General features: G+C 36.1%; 1 protein-coding gene across 1 annotated transcript in view; it reads right to left on the minus strand.

The window, feature by feature from the left end:
• The window catches only part of CACNA1D (calcium voltage-gated channel subunit alpha1 D), a 164,536-nt gene that overhangs the window by 58,333 nt on the left and 85,779 nt on the right, over positions 1-20,424 (minus strand). The window contains exons 9-19 of the mRNA XM_042880189.1: positions 16,394-16,563; positions 8,469-8,556; positions 8,146-8,172; positions 5,406-5,566; positions 4,575-4,800; positions 4,158-4,365; positions 3,303-3,423; positions 2,102-2,216; positions 1,317-1,386; positions 682-751; positions 119-263 (exon numbers count right to left, since the gene is read on the minus strand). Of these exons, the coding sequence (XP_042736123.1) occupies positions 119-263; positions 682-751; positions 1,317-1,386; positions 2,102-2,216; positions 3,303-3,423; positions 4,158-4,365; positions 4,575-4,800; positions 5,406-5,566; positions 8,146-8,172; positions 8,469-8,556; positions 16,394-16,563 (1,401 nt within the window). The remainder of the gene's footprint in view (positions 1-118; positions 264-681; positions 752-1,316; positions 1,387-2,101; positions 2,217-3,302; positions 3,424-4,157; positions 4,366-4,574; positions 4,801-5,405; positions 5,567-8,145; positions 8,173-8,468; positions 8,557-16,393; positions 16,564-20,424) is intronic.

The raw sequence follows: 20,424 nt of genomic DNA on the forward strand, positions 1-20,424 counted from the left end.
AGAAACCAATTCCTATCTTGCTGCAGATATTGCTGTTCTATCTGTACACTCAGTGCAGGGAGATCTACTCCTTCACCACTGGAGGAGCTAAAGGAGAATACTCCAGAATGATATTTACGGATTGGTGCTGCTGAAAATGAAGAAGGCACTCCCTTCAGGGATCGGTGTTATCTTCTCCTTCATATTTAGTTCTGATATTCTACGGGGACGTGGGCCTGCTGGTACCTCAGGTTCATCCTCCTCATCTTCTTCATCTTCACCTACTATAAATTAAACATTTGTTTTACTAAAAATAAAAAGGATTAATTTTTTTGAAACAATCAGAATAGATTTTTAGATAGAGGTGCTTGCTGGACTGGAAGATACTGAGATAATAGTGACTGAACACCTTCAGCCCTGGGAAGTCTTTTTACTGCCAAACATTTTAGAATTAGCCTTCGCATCCAGGTTACTATTAGCACAAGAGCCTTCAGGCTCACAGTATTAACCCTTATGTTTATACTCTTAAGAGACCTAAAGAAAAATGTTGTACTTAGCAACTTAGAGGCCCATTTATCCACTGATAACAGAGTGCAGTCTCATGGACTTCAAAGGAGCTGATTCAGTGTTCAGAGAGAGCAGACTATGATATTTTAGCTAACAAATATAAATGTTTTTGTCTTTGGACTGGTATTCACATACCTGGTACATCACAGGGTGGATAAGGATCTTTATCTTCATCCTCTCCTTCTCCATATTCAGCAATTGTCACCTATGGCCATGAAAGAGGAGAAAATAGTTTTCAGTAGAGCTTTGCATACAGAGTTTAACAGAAGGCAGAACAAGTAAGACTCTGAAGTCAAGAAAGTCATGCCCATATTTAGACTGATTTTTTAAGATGGGATAACCCTGAGAAGAGAGCAGAACTGACATTTTAATATATATATTTAAAATGTAATTTTTCTATAATATCCATATTCTTTTAGCTGTGCAAATTACAATCACAATATGACCAACAGGTTTGGTAAAAATCACTAGTAATGGTTGAAAATTCAACTAAGAATTCATCTTCTACTAATTTCTTCCACTGGATTTACCAGGCAAAATACATTCAGAGATCCTACAGGAATGACAAATTTGACCTTCTCTTCTTTGGATATTAAAATCAAAAACATTTTCTGGGCTGACAGATTCTGCAAAGATGCCAAGCATCAGAACTGCTTCCTTTCTCTGGAAAAAAATGTACTGATGATGATTTCATAAAAGAAATCACATAAAGAATAGCAGGCCTGAAAAATAATTCCTTCCTAAAAAGATATATTTTAAAAAATAAACACCTTACTATCCTTGGGTTTCTTTTGGTCACCTTCTGACTTCTCACTTTTTTTATTTTCCAGACTCTCTTTTCTAGAAAATACAAACAAGCAAAAAACAATTACAATGCAAATCATATAAGGACAGGAGATTTAAAATGAATCGTAAGCATACTTTTAAAAGTTGAGTATACATAAAAACATACAGCCAAAAATTTAAGTGATATTTAAAGTGAGTTGCACAGAAGCAGTCATCAAAGTAATAAAATCTACTGCATTTGAACACATTTGATCCATTTCAAACATTACCATTTTCAATTTAACTGCAGAAGTTAATCACTAAAAAATTCAATGCATGATCATTACTCCTTTCAAGATGGATAAAATGTGCTCTTGGACTCAAATAACTTGCACTGATTTCAACAAGCAGTACTAATCTAGTGGAAAGGTCTTCTTCTTGCCTGGATAAGGCTTACAGAACTGATTCCAAATGGTCTTTTTCTCTGGCAAGAATAGATACATTCCTGTTCTAATTGTACAATAAATCCTACCATTGTGATGTTTAAACATCAGTTGGCTTATCATCCTCTCCTCAGGTCATCCTATTTTCCCAATCACTAGCCAACTTTTATCTAAAATCACTCTAACTGGTCTTACTTCAATGTCAAAGTAAATGCTGTCCTTTGTTTCCCAAGTCCAATAAATTTTGCAAATAGTGAGGCCATTTATGCAAGAAAGAATTACAGGAAAAAACTTATTTCTCTCCTCCTCCCTTCTCTTGCTCATTCATCATGCCTGAGCTGTTTTACCTTGCATTCTTTTTCCTTTCCTTTTCTTCTGCTTCTTCCTTCTGAGCAGTATTTAGACTTTCAGCATCTGCCAAGTTATCCACAGCAATGGCCAAGAAGACATTTAGTAAGATATCTATTTCAAATCATTTTAAGGACATTATGCCTTACAACACTTTGTTTATCAGTATTATCAGTATAAACGCTGACAATGCGAGAGAGATAAATCCCATGTTCCCAACCTTAAGCATAGAGACGGGTGACGTTGGAATGTAGTGCAAACAGCACTCACTTAACAGACTAGTATAATACTCGGTGTAAAACCAGCCAAGATCCAGCAGGATCACTGATTTTAAAATAATGGGACACATGCTGTTTGTTTGTTTTTAAATAAAATGAAACTTAACTTTATGTTAGCCTGAGCATGCTTCAAATACAAAACATTGTCTTTCGAAAGTCAAGAACGTTCGGGCATTTTGAAAAATTTATTTCTATAATGCTCTGTTTTCTGTGTCTATGAAACTCTATATCAAATTTTTTACTTCAGTCTGTATCAGTTACGCACAAATACCGATACAAGCACAGTGTAGTACAGAAAATAGAATGTTTTTGCCTTTTTATTGTCTCCTGACCTTTTAAGAATTTAGGAGAATGACACTAGTTTCTGTTGCTGTATGGGACCAAGGGATTATTCCATCATACTGAAGTCAGGGAAGGGGAATGCTTCAGAAGACTTAATCCTAGCTGACTCAATATTTCTCCTTGTCAATTTCTCTCATCTGGTCTTTGTAGTATACAGTGGATCGGTCGGTGTGTGTCAGACCTAACAGATCTATACAAAGCATCAAAAGGATGAACAGGAAATTACTGTCATAGAGATCAAACTATATCCATTCATTTCGAGGAGAGATGTCAAACAGAGACAAGCAGGCAGAATAAGGTTGTTTTTCCATTGAAGGAAGAATAATTTTATTTTTTTTTCTTCCTGCCACTGTGGTGGTTGGAGATGCACTTAGATATCCCTGGAATCTCATTCATCAGGAAATGTAAAAAAGAGAATTGCTCTATAAAGTCAATTCAAAGGACTGAGCATGCGCAGAATGAGCATGCACATCCATTGCAACTTACTCTTTTCTGGAGAAATCTTGCTTGTGCCCCTGGCATGGTTACACCCTGGCACACAGTTCTATTTGGAGATGTTTCCATGAAGCACAAAGGATACAGTTACCGCAGATGAAGAGGATAATGAAATATATGCAGACTATCATGCCTGAAGATGATGGACCACCATACGCCATTATGCCATCATACATAACAGCATTCCAGTCTTCACCTGTTAGAATCTGAGAAGCAAATATATTATTAGTAACTCATCATCAAAAAGAACAATAGAAAACTATGTTTCCTGTGCTCAAAATACACAATAAAGCTAACTTTCTGTATACAGAAACTACTAGTGAGGAGGTAGGAAGCAGATACAGTGTTGAGTCTTACAGTGCCTGCCTTAAACATCCACCTACAATGTCTGAAACCAAACACTGTGGTAATGTGCAACGTCTGCAAAGCTGAACATGGAAATGGTTAGAAAGATGGAACTGATTAGCCTGATCTCTAATCTTTAGAATTGTAATAAACCTGGTAGTATCTCTTTAAGATTATTTCTATATTATAGTAACTGATATAAACTTATATGCAAATATGCCCTCTAACAATGCATCTCAATTTTTCCATAGGGAAAAGCTGAACTTTTATATAGTTAATGAAGTTAAAGGAAACAAATTAATAAAAATAAGACAACGTGCCACCTCTTTTTCTAAGTGTAAATTTGATGGACAAAAGAGATTTAATTTTGTGAAGTAATATGATAGCTATTCTCCATAGATAGATCAAATAAGACATGAAACAAATGGTACATATGGTGCAGAATTACCAGAGTACTGAATTCAAGAGCAGAATGCTACTTGAAGTAAACTGAATAAACAGCATTTGTGATTTTGCTTTCAGGCAACATGATCACTTAAACAGTTCTGCTGATCATCAAAGATAAAATGTTTCATAGGGGATGAAAGACAGTTACCTGGAATACAGTTAAAAGAGCTTGTGGAAAATTATCGAAGGTGCTCCGTTTTGTTTGAGTTTCATCAAAATTAAATTTGCCTCCAAACAGCTGCATTCCAAGCAACGAGAAGATTATGATGAAGAGGAAAAGCAGAAGCAACAGTGAAGCAATGGACTTCATTGAGTTTAACAAGGATGCTACCAAGTTGCTCAGGGATGCCCAGTGCCTATAAATTAAAATGCGTGTGTTAACACACACCAAAAAAAAAAAAAAAGAAAAAAAAAAAAAGAAAACCATAACAAAACCAACCAAACAAAAAAAAAAAAAAAAACAACCAAAAGAACAGTAAAAGAGCAGTGCATGATGAAGTATTACAAAAGAATTGCTGATCACCCTTCAGCTATCCCTAAAGTTAGCAGTATTAGTTAATCTTACCTTGTTACTTTAAAAATACGCAGGAGACGAACACAGCGAAACACTGAAATTCCAAGGGGTGACATAATTTCCAACTCCACCAAAATGGTTTCAACAATGCCACCACAAACAACGAAGCAATCAAAGCGGTTAAAAAGAGAAACAAAATAAGCCTGTAGACCCAAGCTGTACATCTTTACTAACATTTCACAGGTGAACAAAGCCAGAAGAACTTTATTTGCGATATCTGGAACAAAATATTGAAAAAAAAAAAAAGCATGATATTTCTGAGTTGTCTCATAGCTTCCATTCTCATTTTAACATCTTAATATTATACTTTCTATAAGGCCTATTGCTTAAAAAGGAAGAAATGAATGGTTTCATTAATTTCACTCTTCTTTTTTTTTTTTTTTTTTACTTTGGACAGTATTTGTTGCTTAACGTGACATCAGTTACACACGGATGCCAACGTTCCTGCCAACCTAAGTACTATTTGTTTTTCCAACATGTTGGGTAGTTCATGGCTGCTCAACTCACAACTTGAGTCCACACCAAAAACTGAACAACGCAGCTCATAGTGTGCTGTGCCAATTACCATTTTCTTCCTCACCTTTCATGATTTAACAACAAAAGTACAGTTATTTGCAATTTAGTATTGTCCATTCTTTTGCTGGTATGCAATTCAGCTATGTTATGGAAATGGAAATCTAATACAGTCAATCATTTCTTGTATTGCCTTTTGGGTGGGCTGAATATCTTCAGGACAGCAACAAACAAAATGACAAAATATGAAGGATATACAGAATGCAAGTATCCACAGTTACAAACAGGACAAATAATTTTTGTCTGTACCTTGGATCTGGGTCAGCCAGTCAGGTTGGTTATAATGTTCTGATGAGATAGTTAATGTGTTCAGAAAGACCAAGACAATAACAAGCCAATAAAATGTGACAGATTTTACTGCAGCTCTACATTTTCTTCGATTAAATCGATTCCAGCGACGCCAGCGCCGACTGAAAGTTCAAATAAAAGGAAATTTTTATTATACAGAAAATGCATGTCAACTTAAGGAGGGTTTCATCTCTGAAGAAGTATACTGCAAGTATACACATGTGAGTAGGTGCACTGACATAAAACGTTAAGTAATTCAGTTACTTGTGCAAATTATTATCAGTTGCAGGTTAGGGAGTGCTAGTTTCTTATTCCTCTTTTAGATTTTGTTGAGTGTTTTTAAAAGTAAACCGCATCTTCGGGAATGACAATTATATTAAATTGGATTCAATACTTCATTGAGTAACAAGGCAATCAAGTAACCTGTCTTCCCAGGCCCCATAAAATTAATAGTAGTAAAGAAAAGTCCATAAAGCAAAAGAAATAGAATTGAGATTAATTTAATCTCAAAATGTAGACTTTAAGTGAAACTATGCAGACAGGAATAAAAATGACACTAAACAGCTTTTTAAATTTGTTACATATAACTAGGTATACTGGTTATCACATCCAGTGCCTGAATTAGGAGATAATGTATTGACTATATGTAAAGTTAGAAATGCTTTAAATTTCTCTCAGTAAACAGAATCTACATACAGTATGCTGCCATAAAAACATCTGAGTTGTCAACGCATTCAGACATTAAAATTTTCTTTGCATACCTTAAACTTGTAGCACTGGAAATAAATACATGTTTTGATTGGTAGAAAGATGTTTCAGACCTCTGCAGTATTCTAACTCTTTAAAGAAACTATACCCTGTCCTGACCTAAAGCGACACTGCATTCAAGAACACTCTTATCTTGCCAGTCCTTGGCTCAAGAGTCCAAAGCCAGCAATGGGAGGGCTCACTTACCAGGTAGGCAGAACAGCTTACAGAACACCCAATCTTTTAAGCAAACATGATAAAGATAATATTGTTTGAATCTCTCTACTCATACGAGCCAAGAGAAGCCTCGCTGTCTGTGAGTCATCGCTCTCTAAAGCCAATGGGACTTTTCTTCCCCAGGGCCTGTGAAATCGGTGACAAAATGCTCCAACCAAATGGCACACATATGAAAATGCTCCTGAAGAGTGTGCAATGGCACGCACTTGTACGAGTGCTTGAATGACATGAGCATATTTAAAAAAATAAAGAAATGAAGCAAAAATTCAAAAAGGGGAAAAACTGTAATGGTCTACTTTCAGTAGATTGGAATAACTGAAGAAATAAGTAGAAATAATAAGTAGATGGCTTGCTGTGACAAAAGAACTTGGGAATATACAAAATCAGAAAATACATTATATGAATTTCTCTCATAGTCTTCTATTTTTTAGTAACCATTCCTCGCAGTTACAAAGCACTAACATCATGACAGGGAAAGAATTGAAACGTAGCCTTTTATCTTGAAGAAAAAATTCATTTGCATAAATTTGCAACGACATAATACTGTTTTATGAAATTATGAAGCATTTTTCACAAAATACAGCAGTTGTATAAGTATTCAAACCACAAAGGACAATTTCAATTGATACAGTTTGTTACAACAAACCAAATTATTCAGCATTTATGTTCTCATTAAATAATGTATTGCTTTTTCTTCATAACTATTCATAAGAAAACCATTATTCTCACAAATATGTTCCGAATATCACTTTTGTTTGCTCAAATATTCGTGTTTAGGTGGTCATTAGGTCCCAGTTACAAATGTGAAACCAACTTGAAATGGGAAGTCAAGACTTGCACCATGACTGAACTCAGTATCCCATCAAGTCAGTCACCACAGCCTATGAAGTTTAGCTTGGTTATCTGCAATCAACTTATATTTTCTATATTGCTAGTAGATCTATATAAAACTAGCAATATTCAGTTTCAGATTATTTTTTATCTGTGGTGTTTCAGAATAACATGACACTTTTTAAACTGTACTCTTTTGTTCAAACCACATCTGTAATTCTTGTATCTTTGAATTAGGAGTACCTTGTGTTTTCACTAGTTAGCTCACAGAGATGTAAAGACTGATGCTTAAGATAAATTTTGGGCACTAAAATCTGTGCAGGAACCGTTGCCTTCACTACTAGAATAGAAAAGCAGCAGCTCTAGTATCAAAACATCTCAAATCCACCTGGAAGATTACAAATAGATCATATTTACATATGTATATATAGGTTAGAATAACATGTGGTTGATATAAACTGGCAGGTAGTTGCTGTATCTTTCTAGGATATACTACCCTTAACCAAGTTCCCATCTGACTCATCAGAAATATATTTCCAAAGACTAACTTCAGATTTCACATGCGACATGGCAGGTAAGGCATACAATTAAAAGTATTTTCTAATTTTATCCAAAAGCAAAAAAGTTCATAGTCAAACAAATACTGCTGACAAATTATGTCCTGATTTTACTTTGCCCTGAGACACAGAGTAATTCTATTGCAGAACAACATTCCTGAGGCTGGAGTGAGAATCAGGCCAGAAGACTGAAAATTAGATCAAGATTTGGCATTTTCAAACAGTAAAATTTAAAGTACAATAAATAAAGAATAAGCACATTAGACCTTAACGATGTATAAAGTGTATCAAGAAAATAAACTAATTAAAAAAGAGAGGAAAATACTGACCTGAACTTGGATTTTGAGATGGTTTGACTAAAAGAAAAGAAAAATAAAATTTTAAGAGTGCAGAAAAATTAGCTAACACAAGTTCAATCTCTTTGGAATGATGGAATTTTTCAAATCAATAAACTGAAATTACATATACATAACAATAATCTTCCCAAAATGCTTTGTGAATGCTAAAATGTTACTATCTGTTATTTATTTTCTGTAATACCATTCTAAAAACTCCACAAATATTCTAAGTGAAATAAAGGAAATCATTTAAAACTAAGTAAATTATCTGATGGTGTAGAATATTGATGGCTGAACCATCAATGTGTACTCACCATAAGCTCCCACAGCATGCTGCGTTCTCTCCTTCTCCACTCACATTCTCTGTGTTCACTGACTCGGTTTCACTGGTGGGCATGCTTGCTGTTAGGAGACAGCAATTGTTTTAGACTGATAGCCAAGCAGGGCATTACGCAGCATCTGACCTCCTGCTCTATGGCAAGAATACCTCCATATTTTGCAGATCTAATGAGAACTCAGAAGGGCTGAGGAACAGCAGATGAAGTTAAACAGACACTTCATCAGTCCTTCACATATAGTAAAAGAAAGCACAAAGAATACCAGGGTGTATTGCAACTTCTTTTGTTTCAGTTATTCGTCACAACTGCATAAAAGCACTACAGAATGCAACGTAGATAAAATGTGGAACAAAGAGAACAGTAACTAATGAATAAACCCAGTGCTAGATTCTGTGACCTTTTAAGTGTCCTGTTACCACTTTGGAGGTGATTATCAGCTGAACTCTTGGTAACACATTGCTAATTCCAAGAAATGCCACAGTTTCCTCTGAAAATAGTGACTTGCACTTTGATCATACTGGCCAGTCTATGATTTTCATTTTATTATGGAATTATCAAAGCAAGACATTAAAAATCAACTGTGCCCGCAAATATCATATGAGAAGTCAGGAAGGAGTATTGGGAATGTCAGAATGGGTACTAGAAGGGATGCTAGCAGAAAGGGGGCTGTTACATTTGTACCACATCAGTTAATTACCACACATGTGGAGGATCACAGAGCAATTGAGGTTCGAAGGGACCTCTGGAGGTCACCTAGTCCAATCCTCACTCAAGCAGGTATCAGAGTTAGCAATTACAGCTAATGATTTATCAGACAAAGCTCACTTGTCAATTGTTCATCACCATTTACTTCTACTAACGTACAATAAGTGTTAGGAAAAGATGAACAACTGAAGTTCTCCTGAAGTACTTCCTGTTTTCCCAGGGGGAAACAGTATCTCTGTGCAAAGCAAACACTAAAGGAAAAACTCAGGAACAAGAAAAATGTCAAATTAATGTTTCTGGCTTATATAGTAGAAATACCATACCGAGTAAGAAAAAAGAGAGGGGGTGGAAATTGCCGTAGAATGGCAAGAAAAAAAGCATAAAATAATAGCTGGGTATTCTAGGTTGTGTGTCCCGATAATTTGTTGCTTTTGGGATATATATATTTGGGATATATATATTCCAAAGAATGTGTCTGTAGACTGAGTAATGAAGGCAGAAGAGCTACGCTGCCTCTTTCTGTTCTGGATCTCCCACTATTTTGGTAGCTGAAAAGAGGCTTGAAGTGGGCTTTATTTAACACATTAATGTAAGTGAGAATCAAGCACTGAATTTACTGTTCTGTATACAAATCAGGTACAAAATGAGAGCTGAAAGTGTTTCTCCATAGCCTCTATATTGCCTCAGTACTGACCTAGAGATACATGCTAGTGGTCACAGGTAGATTTATGTGCTCATCAGTTCTATACTTGAGAGACTGACTGCTCTATGCAGCAAAAGCTGAGAACCTGCCCCCACAAATTTAAGTAACTACAGTATGAAATGCTAACACAGACTTGGCATAGCAAAGGAAAATACAAAATATCCATGCAGGTGTTTGAATAAAACAAGGCACTCCAAGCAGTAAGCACAGCAAAACTTTTTTCACAAGGTTCTTCTGTTTTGGTTATTCTTTCTAAATATTAATTTAATTGTGATATACAAAAAAAATCCCTTGTCAGCACCTGCAAGTGCCTCAATTCTAGCATTATATAACTGAAAGTTAAAAATGAACCCTGCTAGTCCTGTATCAACTTCACAGCTTTCAGTCATGGAGTTAAAAGGAATTTCATTCAAAACTAAAGCAGGTAATCTTCACTGGGATCCAAATTGAATAATTAATATTGTCAATGTTTTAAGAAAAAAAAAAAGACAAAACTATTTCAAGCACTGTCTCAGACCTTCAGAATGAAGAGTTATTACTTAAAAATGCCAACATCTTTTGTAATAAATGCAAGGAGTTTCTCTGTCTAGTAAAGAAATAGCTGTCTTTTGCTGTGTGACATCATGCTGTTAGGAAACACAACCTGAAAGCCACCAAGTGAACATTTTAGCACTTGTGAAGGGCAACTGCACATGTAAGAGTGCAGAAGTCTCATTTCAAACACTGTTATTAAGAGCTGCTCTATAAAAACAGAGCTAGGCTCACATTTGCAGTAAGTTTTACGCAGGCAACACGTGAGACTGCTTCTCACGCTTATGTCCAATACACCAACCCTTCTGTCATCTAGGAGTACTACCCAGAATCCAGTCACTCAGTATCACACAAATGCCACTCATTTTGAATACATGACAAATAATTTTTTTAAAAATGGATAAAGTAATATAAATTGAACCCATGTCTACCCAATGATATCAGCCCTTTTTGAACATTAAGAAAAACAAATTTCGAAGACAAAAATATTTGCTCCTATTTTCAGTTCTGTAGCCAGGATGTCACCCTTCATTTCAAAGAGGGTACTGCTCTAGCTTCATTAGTGACTTGCAGGTGCTGTGTTACTAAAAGGGAAGAGAAGAAGAACCTGTTCAACTGAAATGAGGAACACAACTACCATTATCTTGTAATTTGTCTGCCAACAGAAAAACTTGACAGAAGTACTGAGAAAAACAACACGTGTAAGTCTAGCTCCAACATTGCTGACAAGTCTTTAAACCTTTAGCTAGATGGAAAGAGCAAGACCACTGCATGACTACATTCACACTAACTAATGCAAGCAACTTGGCAAGTCTTGAAAGAGTCCCAGGAACACATCTTTGAGAGGGTGGTGTGCGCTGGGCACAGCACACTGAGGGCCAGCTTTGAGCTCTTTAAACTGGTACTCCAGCACTCACAAGAAGATAGCAGATTTTTTTTTTTTTTTTGCCTTTATTTTAAAGGAAAGAATGCTTGCATTAGGCAGTATAGCTAACCCGTACAGCATGCAGCTTGATACCTTCCTGAGGATAGAGAAATTAGGTCACAAGTATCAGCTATTACATTTTATTTATGAGGATAAGAAAACAGCTACTGGAGAGAATCTTATGACTGCTAATAACAGTGCTATACTGGCAACATTCTAAAGCAAACCTTGCAGAATGCTCTCCTTGTGCCTGTCAATAACTGGTTGGCTGATAATTCCATGGTTCCATTACCTTCAATACTGTCCTAACTCTTTGTCAAATCAGTATGTTGATTTTCTGAATTCTTTATGCCACATCTTTGAGGTGGTCACAAAGGAAATCAGAACAAAAAAAATCCCAGAAGAGAATTCATCAAAAATTCATCACAAATTTCCCTAAATCTACTTTACGTAAAGCACAGAAAGAAGGGGAAAGAAAGCACATCAGAAAGAAGGGGTTCTCGCTGCTCTGACTGCGATGCACCTCAGGATAAGTTCAGCTTATGGAGAGGCTGCCAGGAAGACGTTGCACATGACACAGTAGTGAGGTGTCTGCTTACGCAGTGCAGGTTTAATTTTCGTACTGCCAGCATTCATTTTTGTGGGCTCTCTCTTTTTTTTTTGTTTTTGTCAGCCCTCAAAAACTCCCAATAGGTTGAAATGGTTTGGTTACATGACGGTGGAAGGAGAATGAAATAATCCGTCTTACCATATATGAGTACGTAAATAAGTTTAAGCTGATTCAATATTTATTAAAAATGAGTCCATAACATTCTAACAATCCCTGACTTAATCTTACACATTCTGTTAAGGACCAGATTTGCAAACCTCAGTCTGAGTCACAATAGTGATCGTTTCATGACAGCAAGGATATCAGCTGCTCCAGAAAATTCATTTTACATGGAACCAGATCTCCTAACTGCTATCACTGTGATTATGTCAAATCAATACATTCACCAATATTAAAAAGGAACAGATCTGAAAGTATGTATCACATAAGAACCCTTGTCTGCCTCCACTGTGGGTGAGAGAGAAAATGAAGAAAACACAAATTACAGAAAACTATCAAAAACAAGAGCAGATACAGTAAGAGTTTTCTTTTTCTGTTGCTAGATTCTACATTAAAAGTAGAATTACAATAGCAAATACTAATATTATTATATTATAGCCATGCTATTTAAAACTTGCAGTAAATTATAAAGCTTGTGACATACTGTCATGGATTTTTTCACACCTGAATTCAAAGCATATTTTGTATATGGTATCTTTAAAAAAGAAAGCCTGCACTTAAATAAAAACACTCAAAGTCACTTCAGTTAAAATCTAAACAGATTAAAAACTGCTCTAAGAAGGCAGAGCACTGCAGCACCAGTCTATGAGAAACATGCACTTAGAAGAGCAGAACTGCATGCACCAGTATCTCCATGCTGTAGGTGTATATGTCTGTGGTACAGAAAATGCATATAGCATGTGCTTTCAAAAGTTACCACATCAAATGCAGAGAAAGCTCAACTGCAAACTCGAACATGTTTTACCATGTTTATTGGAAGACCGGCCAAAGAAACTAAGTCTTCTTTTCTTCTTTTCTTCCATTAAGTCAGCCAGTGTAACCCCTTCGCGTTAAGTACATGTAATCCCAGCATTTACACAGTAGATGGCAGCAGTTGCAACGCAAAAAAAAAAATAAAAACGTGTCCATATATACAGAACAAGCAATATTAGACAAAACAAATTAAAATTGCCAAGAGAAAAGCTTATCACAGCTACAGACCTCACCTTTCAGGATTTTTGGAATTTGAGCTAAATTCGAATTCCTTTGAAGTCAATGAGAGATTCTTTTTGCTGACCTCCAAGTAAGTAGCTTTTAACTCATATAAATATAACAGCTAGTCTTTTCCTAGAGACACAATGGCAATTCTACTAGCTAAAAGGTTTTCTCAAAAAACCTTTCTAAAAGGTTATCAGTGGCAGTCTTGATTGTCCAGAGGCACTCAGTGTAGTTCTGTGGCTTCTTCCACTCACACCGGAGCCCAGCTCTCTCTTTTGCTTCAAAGACCATTCTATATATCCAATATATCATTCATTGGTATATTTGAACTACATTTATTTCCTAACTTGACTACTCAATATTATTAACCTGATGATAGCTAGCTGAATTTCACCTTGCTCACAAACAAGTAGCTTATTATTACCGTTATACTCCAAACCCAAAAGCTTTCTCTAGAGTAACTGGATAGATAGCTCACGCTCTTTCATCACACCTTGCCACACAATGCTATGTGCAGCAGAAATGCAAGACAATATGAGGTGGAGTAAAGGTGAGCAAACCTTTCTCCTTTACATCTTGCAGCATTTGGTACTAAAAATGAAATCCCCAGCCCCATATTCAAGCACATGTGCATAAACCCAGAGGAATGCTAGGAAATTGCTGGAAATTTCCACTCAACACACACATACACAAGCCTGCTCAGTGCCAAAGGAATGCTTTCAGATCAATAGTTGACTGTAAAACAAAACATCGAGCTTGCGCAAAACATTTTTTGAACCTTTTATGACTCAGCCAAACCAGAAATGATTTTTGTGATGCGACTGGAATGTAGAACTTAGAGACCACTCCAGATAATTGTGTGTGCTGTGTCTGCTTTGTGGAGGAAAACTGATGTTAAGATCAGTATCTTGCCAGCAACAGTTCACAACATCTCAGCCACAGTTAAGGGCCCGGTATACTGCAACCTTTACCACCCTGATCTCTTACTTCTCTTTCCTCAAAACAACATCAACAGTGCCAGCAGAGCTGCAGAAGCAGGAAACACATCAGGTCTGCCAGCTCTCTTTATGCTCTACTGCTAGAATAGTAGACATCAAGCTGATGGGACTAAATAGATATCCCTTAGGTATACAAAGCTGACCATCTGCAAAGGAAACATTATTCACTGAAGAGCAATGCTGCATTGATCATCCCACAGTAAATTCACTCATGAAGATCTACATTTCAACTACTTTTCTCAGAAGTCAAAGGAATACTGCTAACATTTGCTTTGTAGGGGTATAAGGACACCTGACAGGCAATGTATCAGGGCTTTGAAGATACAACACATAAAGTATTCAGTAGTTTTACAATGCTGATAATGAGGCTTCTAGTATTCTTTGGTATTTTCCAGGTTAGTAACTTGGCTTTGACTTTTTTATATTTAAAATAGAAGAAACCATCTGAAATTCAGTTCTTGGAATTTAATTAATTAATTACATCTCCTATCCTACTGTTCCGCTGAAAATCTCTTTCAGCTCTTAAATCACCCCAGAATGCCTACGTTAACAATGTAGATTAAAAAAACTCTCTCAAAACCAACAACTGAGCAAACAAGTATTTCTGATTTATGAAAGACCAACATGATCTATAAACTGTTTAAAGAATGCTGGAGCAAAAGGTTCTTCTGCAGTGTATTAACAAGCAGACCACTGCAACAGGATGCAAAAAGTTCCCAGGAATTTCACCTGCAAACCAAGTCAACGGTGATCACAGGTCACAGCACAGTTGACATCATCCACAACCCTGTATGGTGGACTTGTACAGTATATTTACTTTGTAAAACATGCACTTATTCACTTCTCAGTTTAAGGATTGCATACTGACAAATTCCTATTTTATGCATACCTTCCAAACAAAATTATTAACAATAACTAATATAGTCAACTCCGTGAACTCTTTGGCTTTTATGCACTGCCCTAGATAAGACTCATTTCTATCTGCAATGTTCTATCTATTTCACATTTCTATCTGTAATGTTCACTCATAAATTACTGCAGTATAAAACTGTTGCTCTTATCCTCAACAGTCAATATTTAAGCTTCTGGAAAGGACTATAGTTTTCAAGAGCAGTTCACAAAGAAGCAGTGCTAGTGCAAAAAAGGAGTACAGTAAAAATGAATTATTTCAACACAAAAAATGTTTTTCTGAGTTGCCTTTGACAAACTACTTGTAACACACTGCCTTACATATACTTTCTGGAGTATGAACCAAACAATAAGGTGCTATTTATGATCAATACCTATATTGGAATTTGGGCTTTAATCTTACATTCAGTATTATACCAGCAACATCCATGCTCTCATTTATGTACAGCACTAGAAGTTCTCTTTTTATTTATTACTATGCAAACACAGCTAATAAACTAAAATACTTTATATAAAATTGTTACATTAAAATACTGCTATTAATTAAAATTTCTCACATACAGAAACAAGATGATAACTCGTAGTTTTTGCAAGATCACAAAACTAACTTGCTTCTTTATGTTGGAACTCTGAACAGAAGCACTAGAAAGTTATTGTGGTAATAGACTACTGTTTCCATTGTACACTACTATATACACTAACATGCTGTAAGTAAGTGACAACTATACTTCTTACCATTCCATTAAGGTACCCCAAAATTTTCCCATTTCTAATTGCATATGAAAACTTCTAGTAGAAAAGATTCAATATAGTGGTCTTCTTGAATATCAGAATGATCTAGAGTGTCATTTCCTCACTTTGAAACTCAAAAAAATCCTATTAGCACAAGATTATTTTTCTACTGGAGTTTTGACTGTATACTTTAAGCTTTTTAAGTCATTGCTTCTACTGCATGCAACTACACATAAATACGTATTCTTCTTGATCAAGGACTTACGACGATACTTAGCAGTACGCAGCTTATATGCACTAACTTTTTAGAGATACAAATAAAGCAAGGTTTTTCAATCTGAGTAGACTGAGTGCAGGCTAAGAGTTGTAAATGCACAGGTCAGAGAAAAATTCTAAATATATTGTAAAATTCTAAATTCTTTTCCATAACTTCAAGTATCAACATATTAATAGACATGATTGTTCTGCTAATAAACTTATGCAAATTTAAAATCAGAGATCAACACCAGCTAGGCTGCGTTCTCCACAGTAACTCACTGAAAGCAATCAAACCATTCCACACAGAATCAGCACTGAGTAAAGAACACGTACTGTTCCGTTTGCCTTCTTCATCAGCCTCTTCATCATTCTCAGGATCAATGTCTTCTGCCTGTGTAATCCAGTCTAAATATCCCTTCAGATCTTCTTCAAGCTGCTGCTTTTCACGTAGCTTCTGAAAGTCCCCTCGGGCCTTGGCTTTTTCTCTTTCCTTGGAAAATTCCCTATCAAATTCAGATAAAGCAAAAAAACAAAACAAGACACACAAAAAAAAACTAATTGTCAGCTTGCCAGGCATTTTGATCTAGGTCTTGACATTGCAGAAATACAAACTGACATAGATAATGAACTGCATCAACCACACAGAAGATTGGAAAGTTTTTTGAAAACAAGACAGTGATGCAAAGAAGTCATGGCAAATCCCCACTGTACTACACCAGAACTTTCGGAGATCTTATGATTTAAATGAAAATTAAACAAGATTCTTAATTCTTCCAAGACAGTTTATACGCCACCATTTGTTTATGTGCTTTTATAAATAGCTTTAAAGATCAACTGTATCGAATGGCTAAGAAGATAAACTGGATTGCATGAATAAAGTGATTTCAGAGAACTGAGTTGAGTAACACTTTCAGCAAAAAGGAAATTCTGGCATTTAGTCTTAAAAAACTTCCTTCCTCTTCCAGCTATGGCTCACTGTCCATGTCCAAAGATACATACTCACTGCCAAATCTCATTCACAGAACATCACTAACAAGCTCTCTTTCTATTACACTAGGCAGAGACCTGTGCTGTTTGAAATCTGGATGTTTTGCCCTGTTACTCTCTGTATTAGATCCTAGAAATTCTGTTTTTACAGATGAGAATTGCACCTCTTTTTGTGAGTTGAATCCTCTGCCTTGTTGCTCCCATCTCAGGAAATATACAGCATTTGACTTAGCCTAGTTTAGTTTTGTGATGTGGTCCGCTCCCTGAAATATCATGGAATGACCCTCATACTAATTTAGTCTTTGGGAAGCAAGTGCATAACGACCTTCTGAGCAGCCTTCCAACCTGAATCACCCCATGAATCTACAAGCCCCTTAGGTATGAATGTCTCAGGACAAATACCAAGTAAGCTCTTGCATCACACTTCATACACTGACTCTTAAAATGCTCAGTCTGATACGCTGATACACAATCTCCAAATGCATAACTCAGTTTGCTAGAAGGATCAAGCATTTTCTGACTTATCTGAGTATCAGCCTGTTTGATGAGGGGCAGATAACCATCTTTTGAACAAGGTATTAACTCAAGATTAAAAATTAAGCTTTTTTCTGATTTAATTTATTTATCTTACACTAGAGCTAAATAAATTCAGAAAATGGCTATAACAATTTCTATTACTATGGATTTACAACTCCTTTATTTACTGTGATTTTTCACTTGAAAATATCCCCTAATTAGCTCGCGTTCAAGGGGAAACTTTTTAAAGCACTGGAAATGTCTTCATTCAAAATTAAAAAAAAATTTTATGAAATTCCTGTGTTCAAAAGTGCAAGGCTTGCAAAATATTTGAACACATTAAACACAATCATCAATATGCTAACAAAATACAGAAAAATAATAGAAAGTTGTACATTTTTTGAAAATATTATTTCAGTTCCATGACATACATTCCGTATCTGGAATTCTCGATGTATACTCTTAGCTTTTCCTATTTTTTCTTATTTTATTTTCACTCTCTAAACATCATCTAAACACTAATTTCCTGCTTTGACATCAGTAAATTTAAGAGTTAAGCTCTTTCTATGCAATTGTTCAGAATGTTATATTTTTGTTATGCTGAAGAATTGAAATAAAGCTGCAAAATCTGAGAGGCAGACACTACGAATACAGCTAAGAATTACAACAAAACTTAGTTTTGGTACATAGAGACCATTCTGTTCTATCTGATAGCACCTTAACATAGCTGAAGAACGCCAGAGCTTGCTTTGCATTTGCTACCATTCGCCAAGCATCCAAGGGTGAGTTGAAGGCCATCTCTTCACAAAAACACTTGTGAGAGACAGCACTCAGCAGAACTCTACGAGGAATAACTCCTTTAATTTTTTTTTTTTTTTTAAGGATTTCATTGTTTTGACAGCAGAAGTCACATGCCTGTAAGAAATTACTGGTTTATGAGATCCTGGGTTTAGGCTCATCCTAGTGTATGAAGGATGCTGTCCTTTACATCTGATTGGGGCAATGTACCCGTAACTACACCAGCAGTACATCTGGAAAACAGAGCTATCATAGCATACTATGAAATCTGAAGCAATAATCTTTACTAGCTTTTGCTCACTATTCTTGTTTTGTCCTTTGGTATCTTTCATTAGAGCGAGGAATTTGTGATTTGTGTGGGTAAAATAAAATGAAAGCTGCCGTTATTATATGAGAGTCACTGTAAAATGAAACAGTTGGCAAGGCTGCTACTTTGAACAGCACTTCACCCATGACTGAGCCCCCCTTTAACCTTGTCTTTATATTAAAATAGCTGCATGCAGAGGATTAAGCACAGTTTTTATACACACAGCTATCTATGACCTTTCCCTTCAGTACAGCACAGAAGTCAGACATTAGTCGTGGTTAAATGCTGTGGCAATGTATCAGCAGAGAGAGATGTAGAGGTGCTTAATTTCCACAATGTTTAAAAATTTTAACTTAATTCTAAAAACCCAACTGTCTGCAGTGTCCTTGCTCAGCAAGAACCTACTGGTCAAACTGAGAAAAAAGGGCATGTATGGGCAGTGCAAGAAGGGATGTGTGGCCTGGGAAAAATGCAATGATAGAACCGAACTTGGCGAGGGATGTGAAAAATAATGAGAATGGACTCAACAGGTAGATTGGTGCCCCATGATAAATGACAAGGGAAAGCTTACAACAGACACGGAAAAGGTTGAAGTACTGAATGGGATCTTTGCCTCAGTCTTCACAGCCAACCAGACTCATTGTGCCTTTCAGAACCTGGAACTTCTAGATGGGAGCTGGGGGAACAAAATCCCTCCCACAAGTAAGAGAAGAGCAAATCCAAAAACACCTCATGAGATTGAATGAGTATAAGTCTATGGGGACTGATGGCAATGCATCTCAGGGTCCTGAAGGAACTGACTGATGCAGTTGCCAAGTCACTCTCAATCATATTAGAAAAGTCACAGCAGTCAGACAAAATCCCCAGTGACTCTTCTCACACAAATACAAAGTGTAAGAGTGGAATTAAATTGAACTGGAAACGAAATGATTATCCTGTTAACAGAGAAAACGTATTTTTTCCAAGAAAAAAAAATGAAAAAACAAGTTAATTGAAAAAGTCTGTGGAGGTGAGGTGGAGGAGAAACGTTTGCTATTTAACACTGCTGATAAAACATTTAGACAACAAAATAGTTGGATATATAGACAAATACGCAGATTTTGGCTGTTTTCCTGGAAGGAGAAATAAAAGAGCTGCTTGTGCATCATTTCATGGCTACAGAGAGTGTAGGCTAGTTCCATGGCAGAAAGGAAAGACTTCTGGTCATGTGGGCATCATTAATCCAAGCATCATTAGACCAATGGCCTGAACTGGCCTCTCTTACTTTGATCAACCCAGTACTCAGCCCAAAAGCCTATGAAGATGACAGGCTTAGGAAGCTGTACATTAATTGTGTTAAGTGGACCTCAGCAATGTAAATATTTGTTTTCACAAATGGCTGTAGTAAGGACTAATTTCAAAATAAGTATTTCTTTTTGTTTTGATAAAGATAAACTAGATCTGGTATGTGAAAGTGTAAATTTGGTTGTTGGTTTTTTTTTTTTTTTCTTTGTTTCATTAATTAACTTGATAAAAAATTGTATTCAAAGAGATATTGCGACTGTGCTAACACTCATAAGGGTCTCCCCACTAAAATGTGATTTCAATCAGTCTCCACCCGTTACTATAAATTGAAAAACATTGAGAGGCTACTCTGATCTGACACACTAGCAGATATGAAATGGAAACCTGGAAAGATGAGTGCTGCTCTATCTCATGTGCATCACTGAGGTAGTCATGATAAGAAACAAGAAGTTCCACCTCTAAGTGTAAACTA

This window comes from Lagopus leucura, unplaced genomic scaffold, assembly GCF_019238085.1.
Source record: "Lagopus leucura isolate 7727_CA_CO unplaced genomic scaffold, USGS_WTPT01 Super-Scaffold_100026, whole genome shotgun sequence".
Lineage (NCBI taxonomy): Eukaryota > Metazoa > Chordata > Aves > Galliformes > Phasianidae > Lagopus > Lagopus leucura.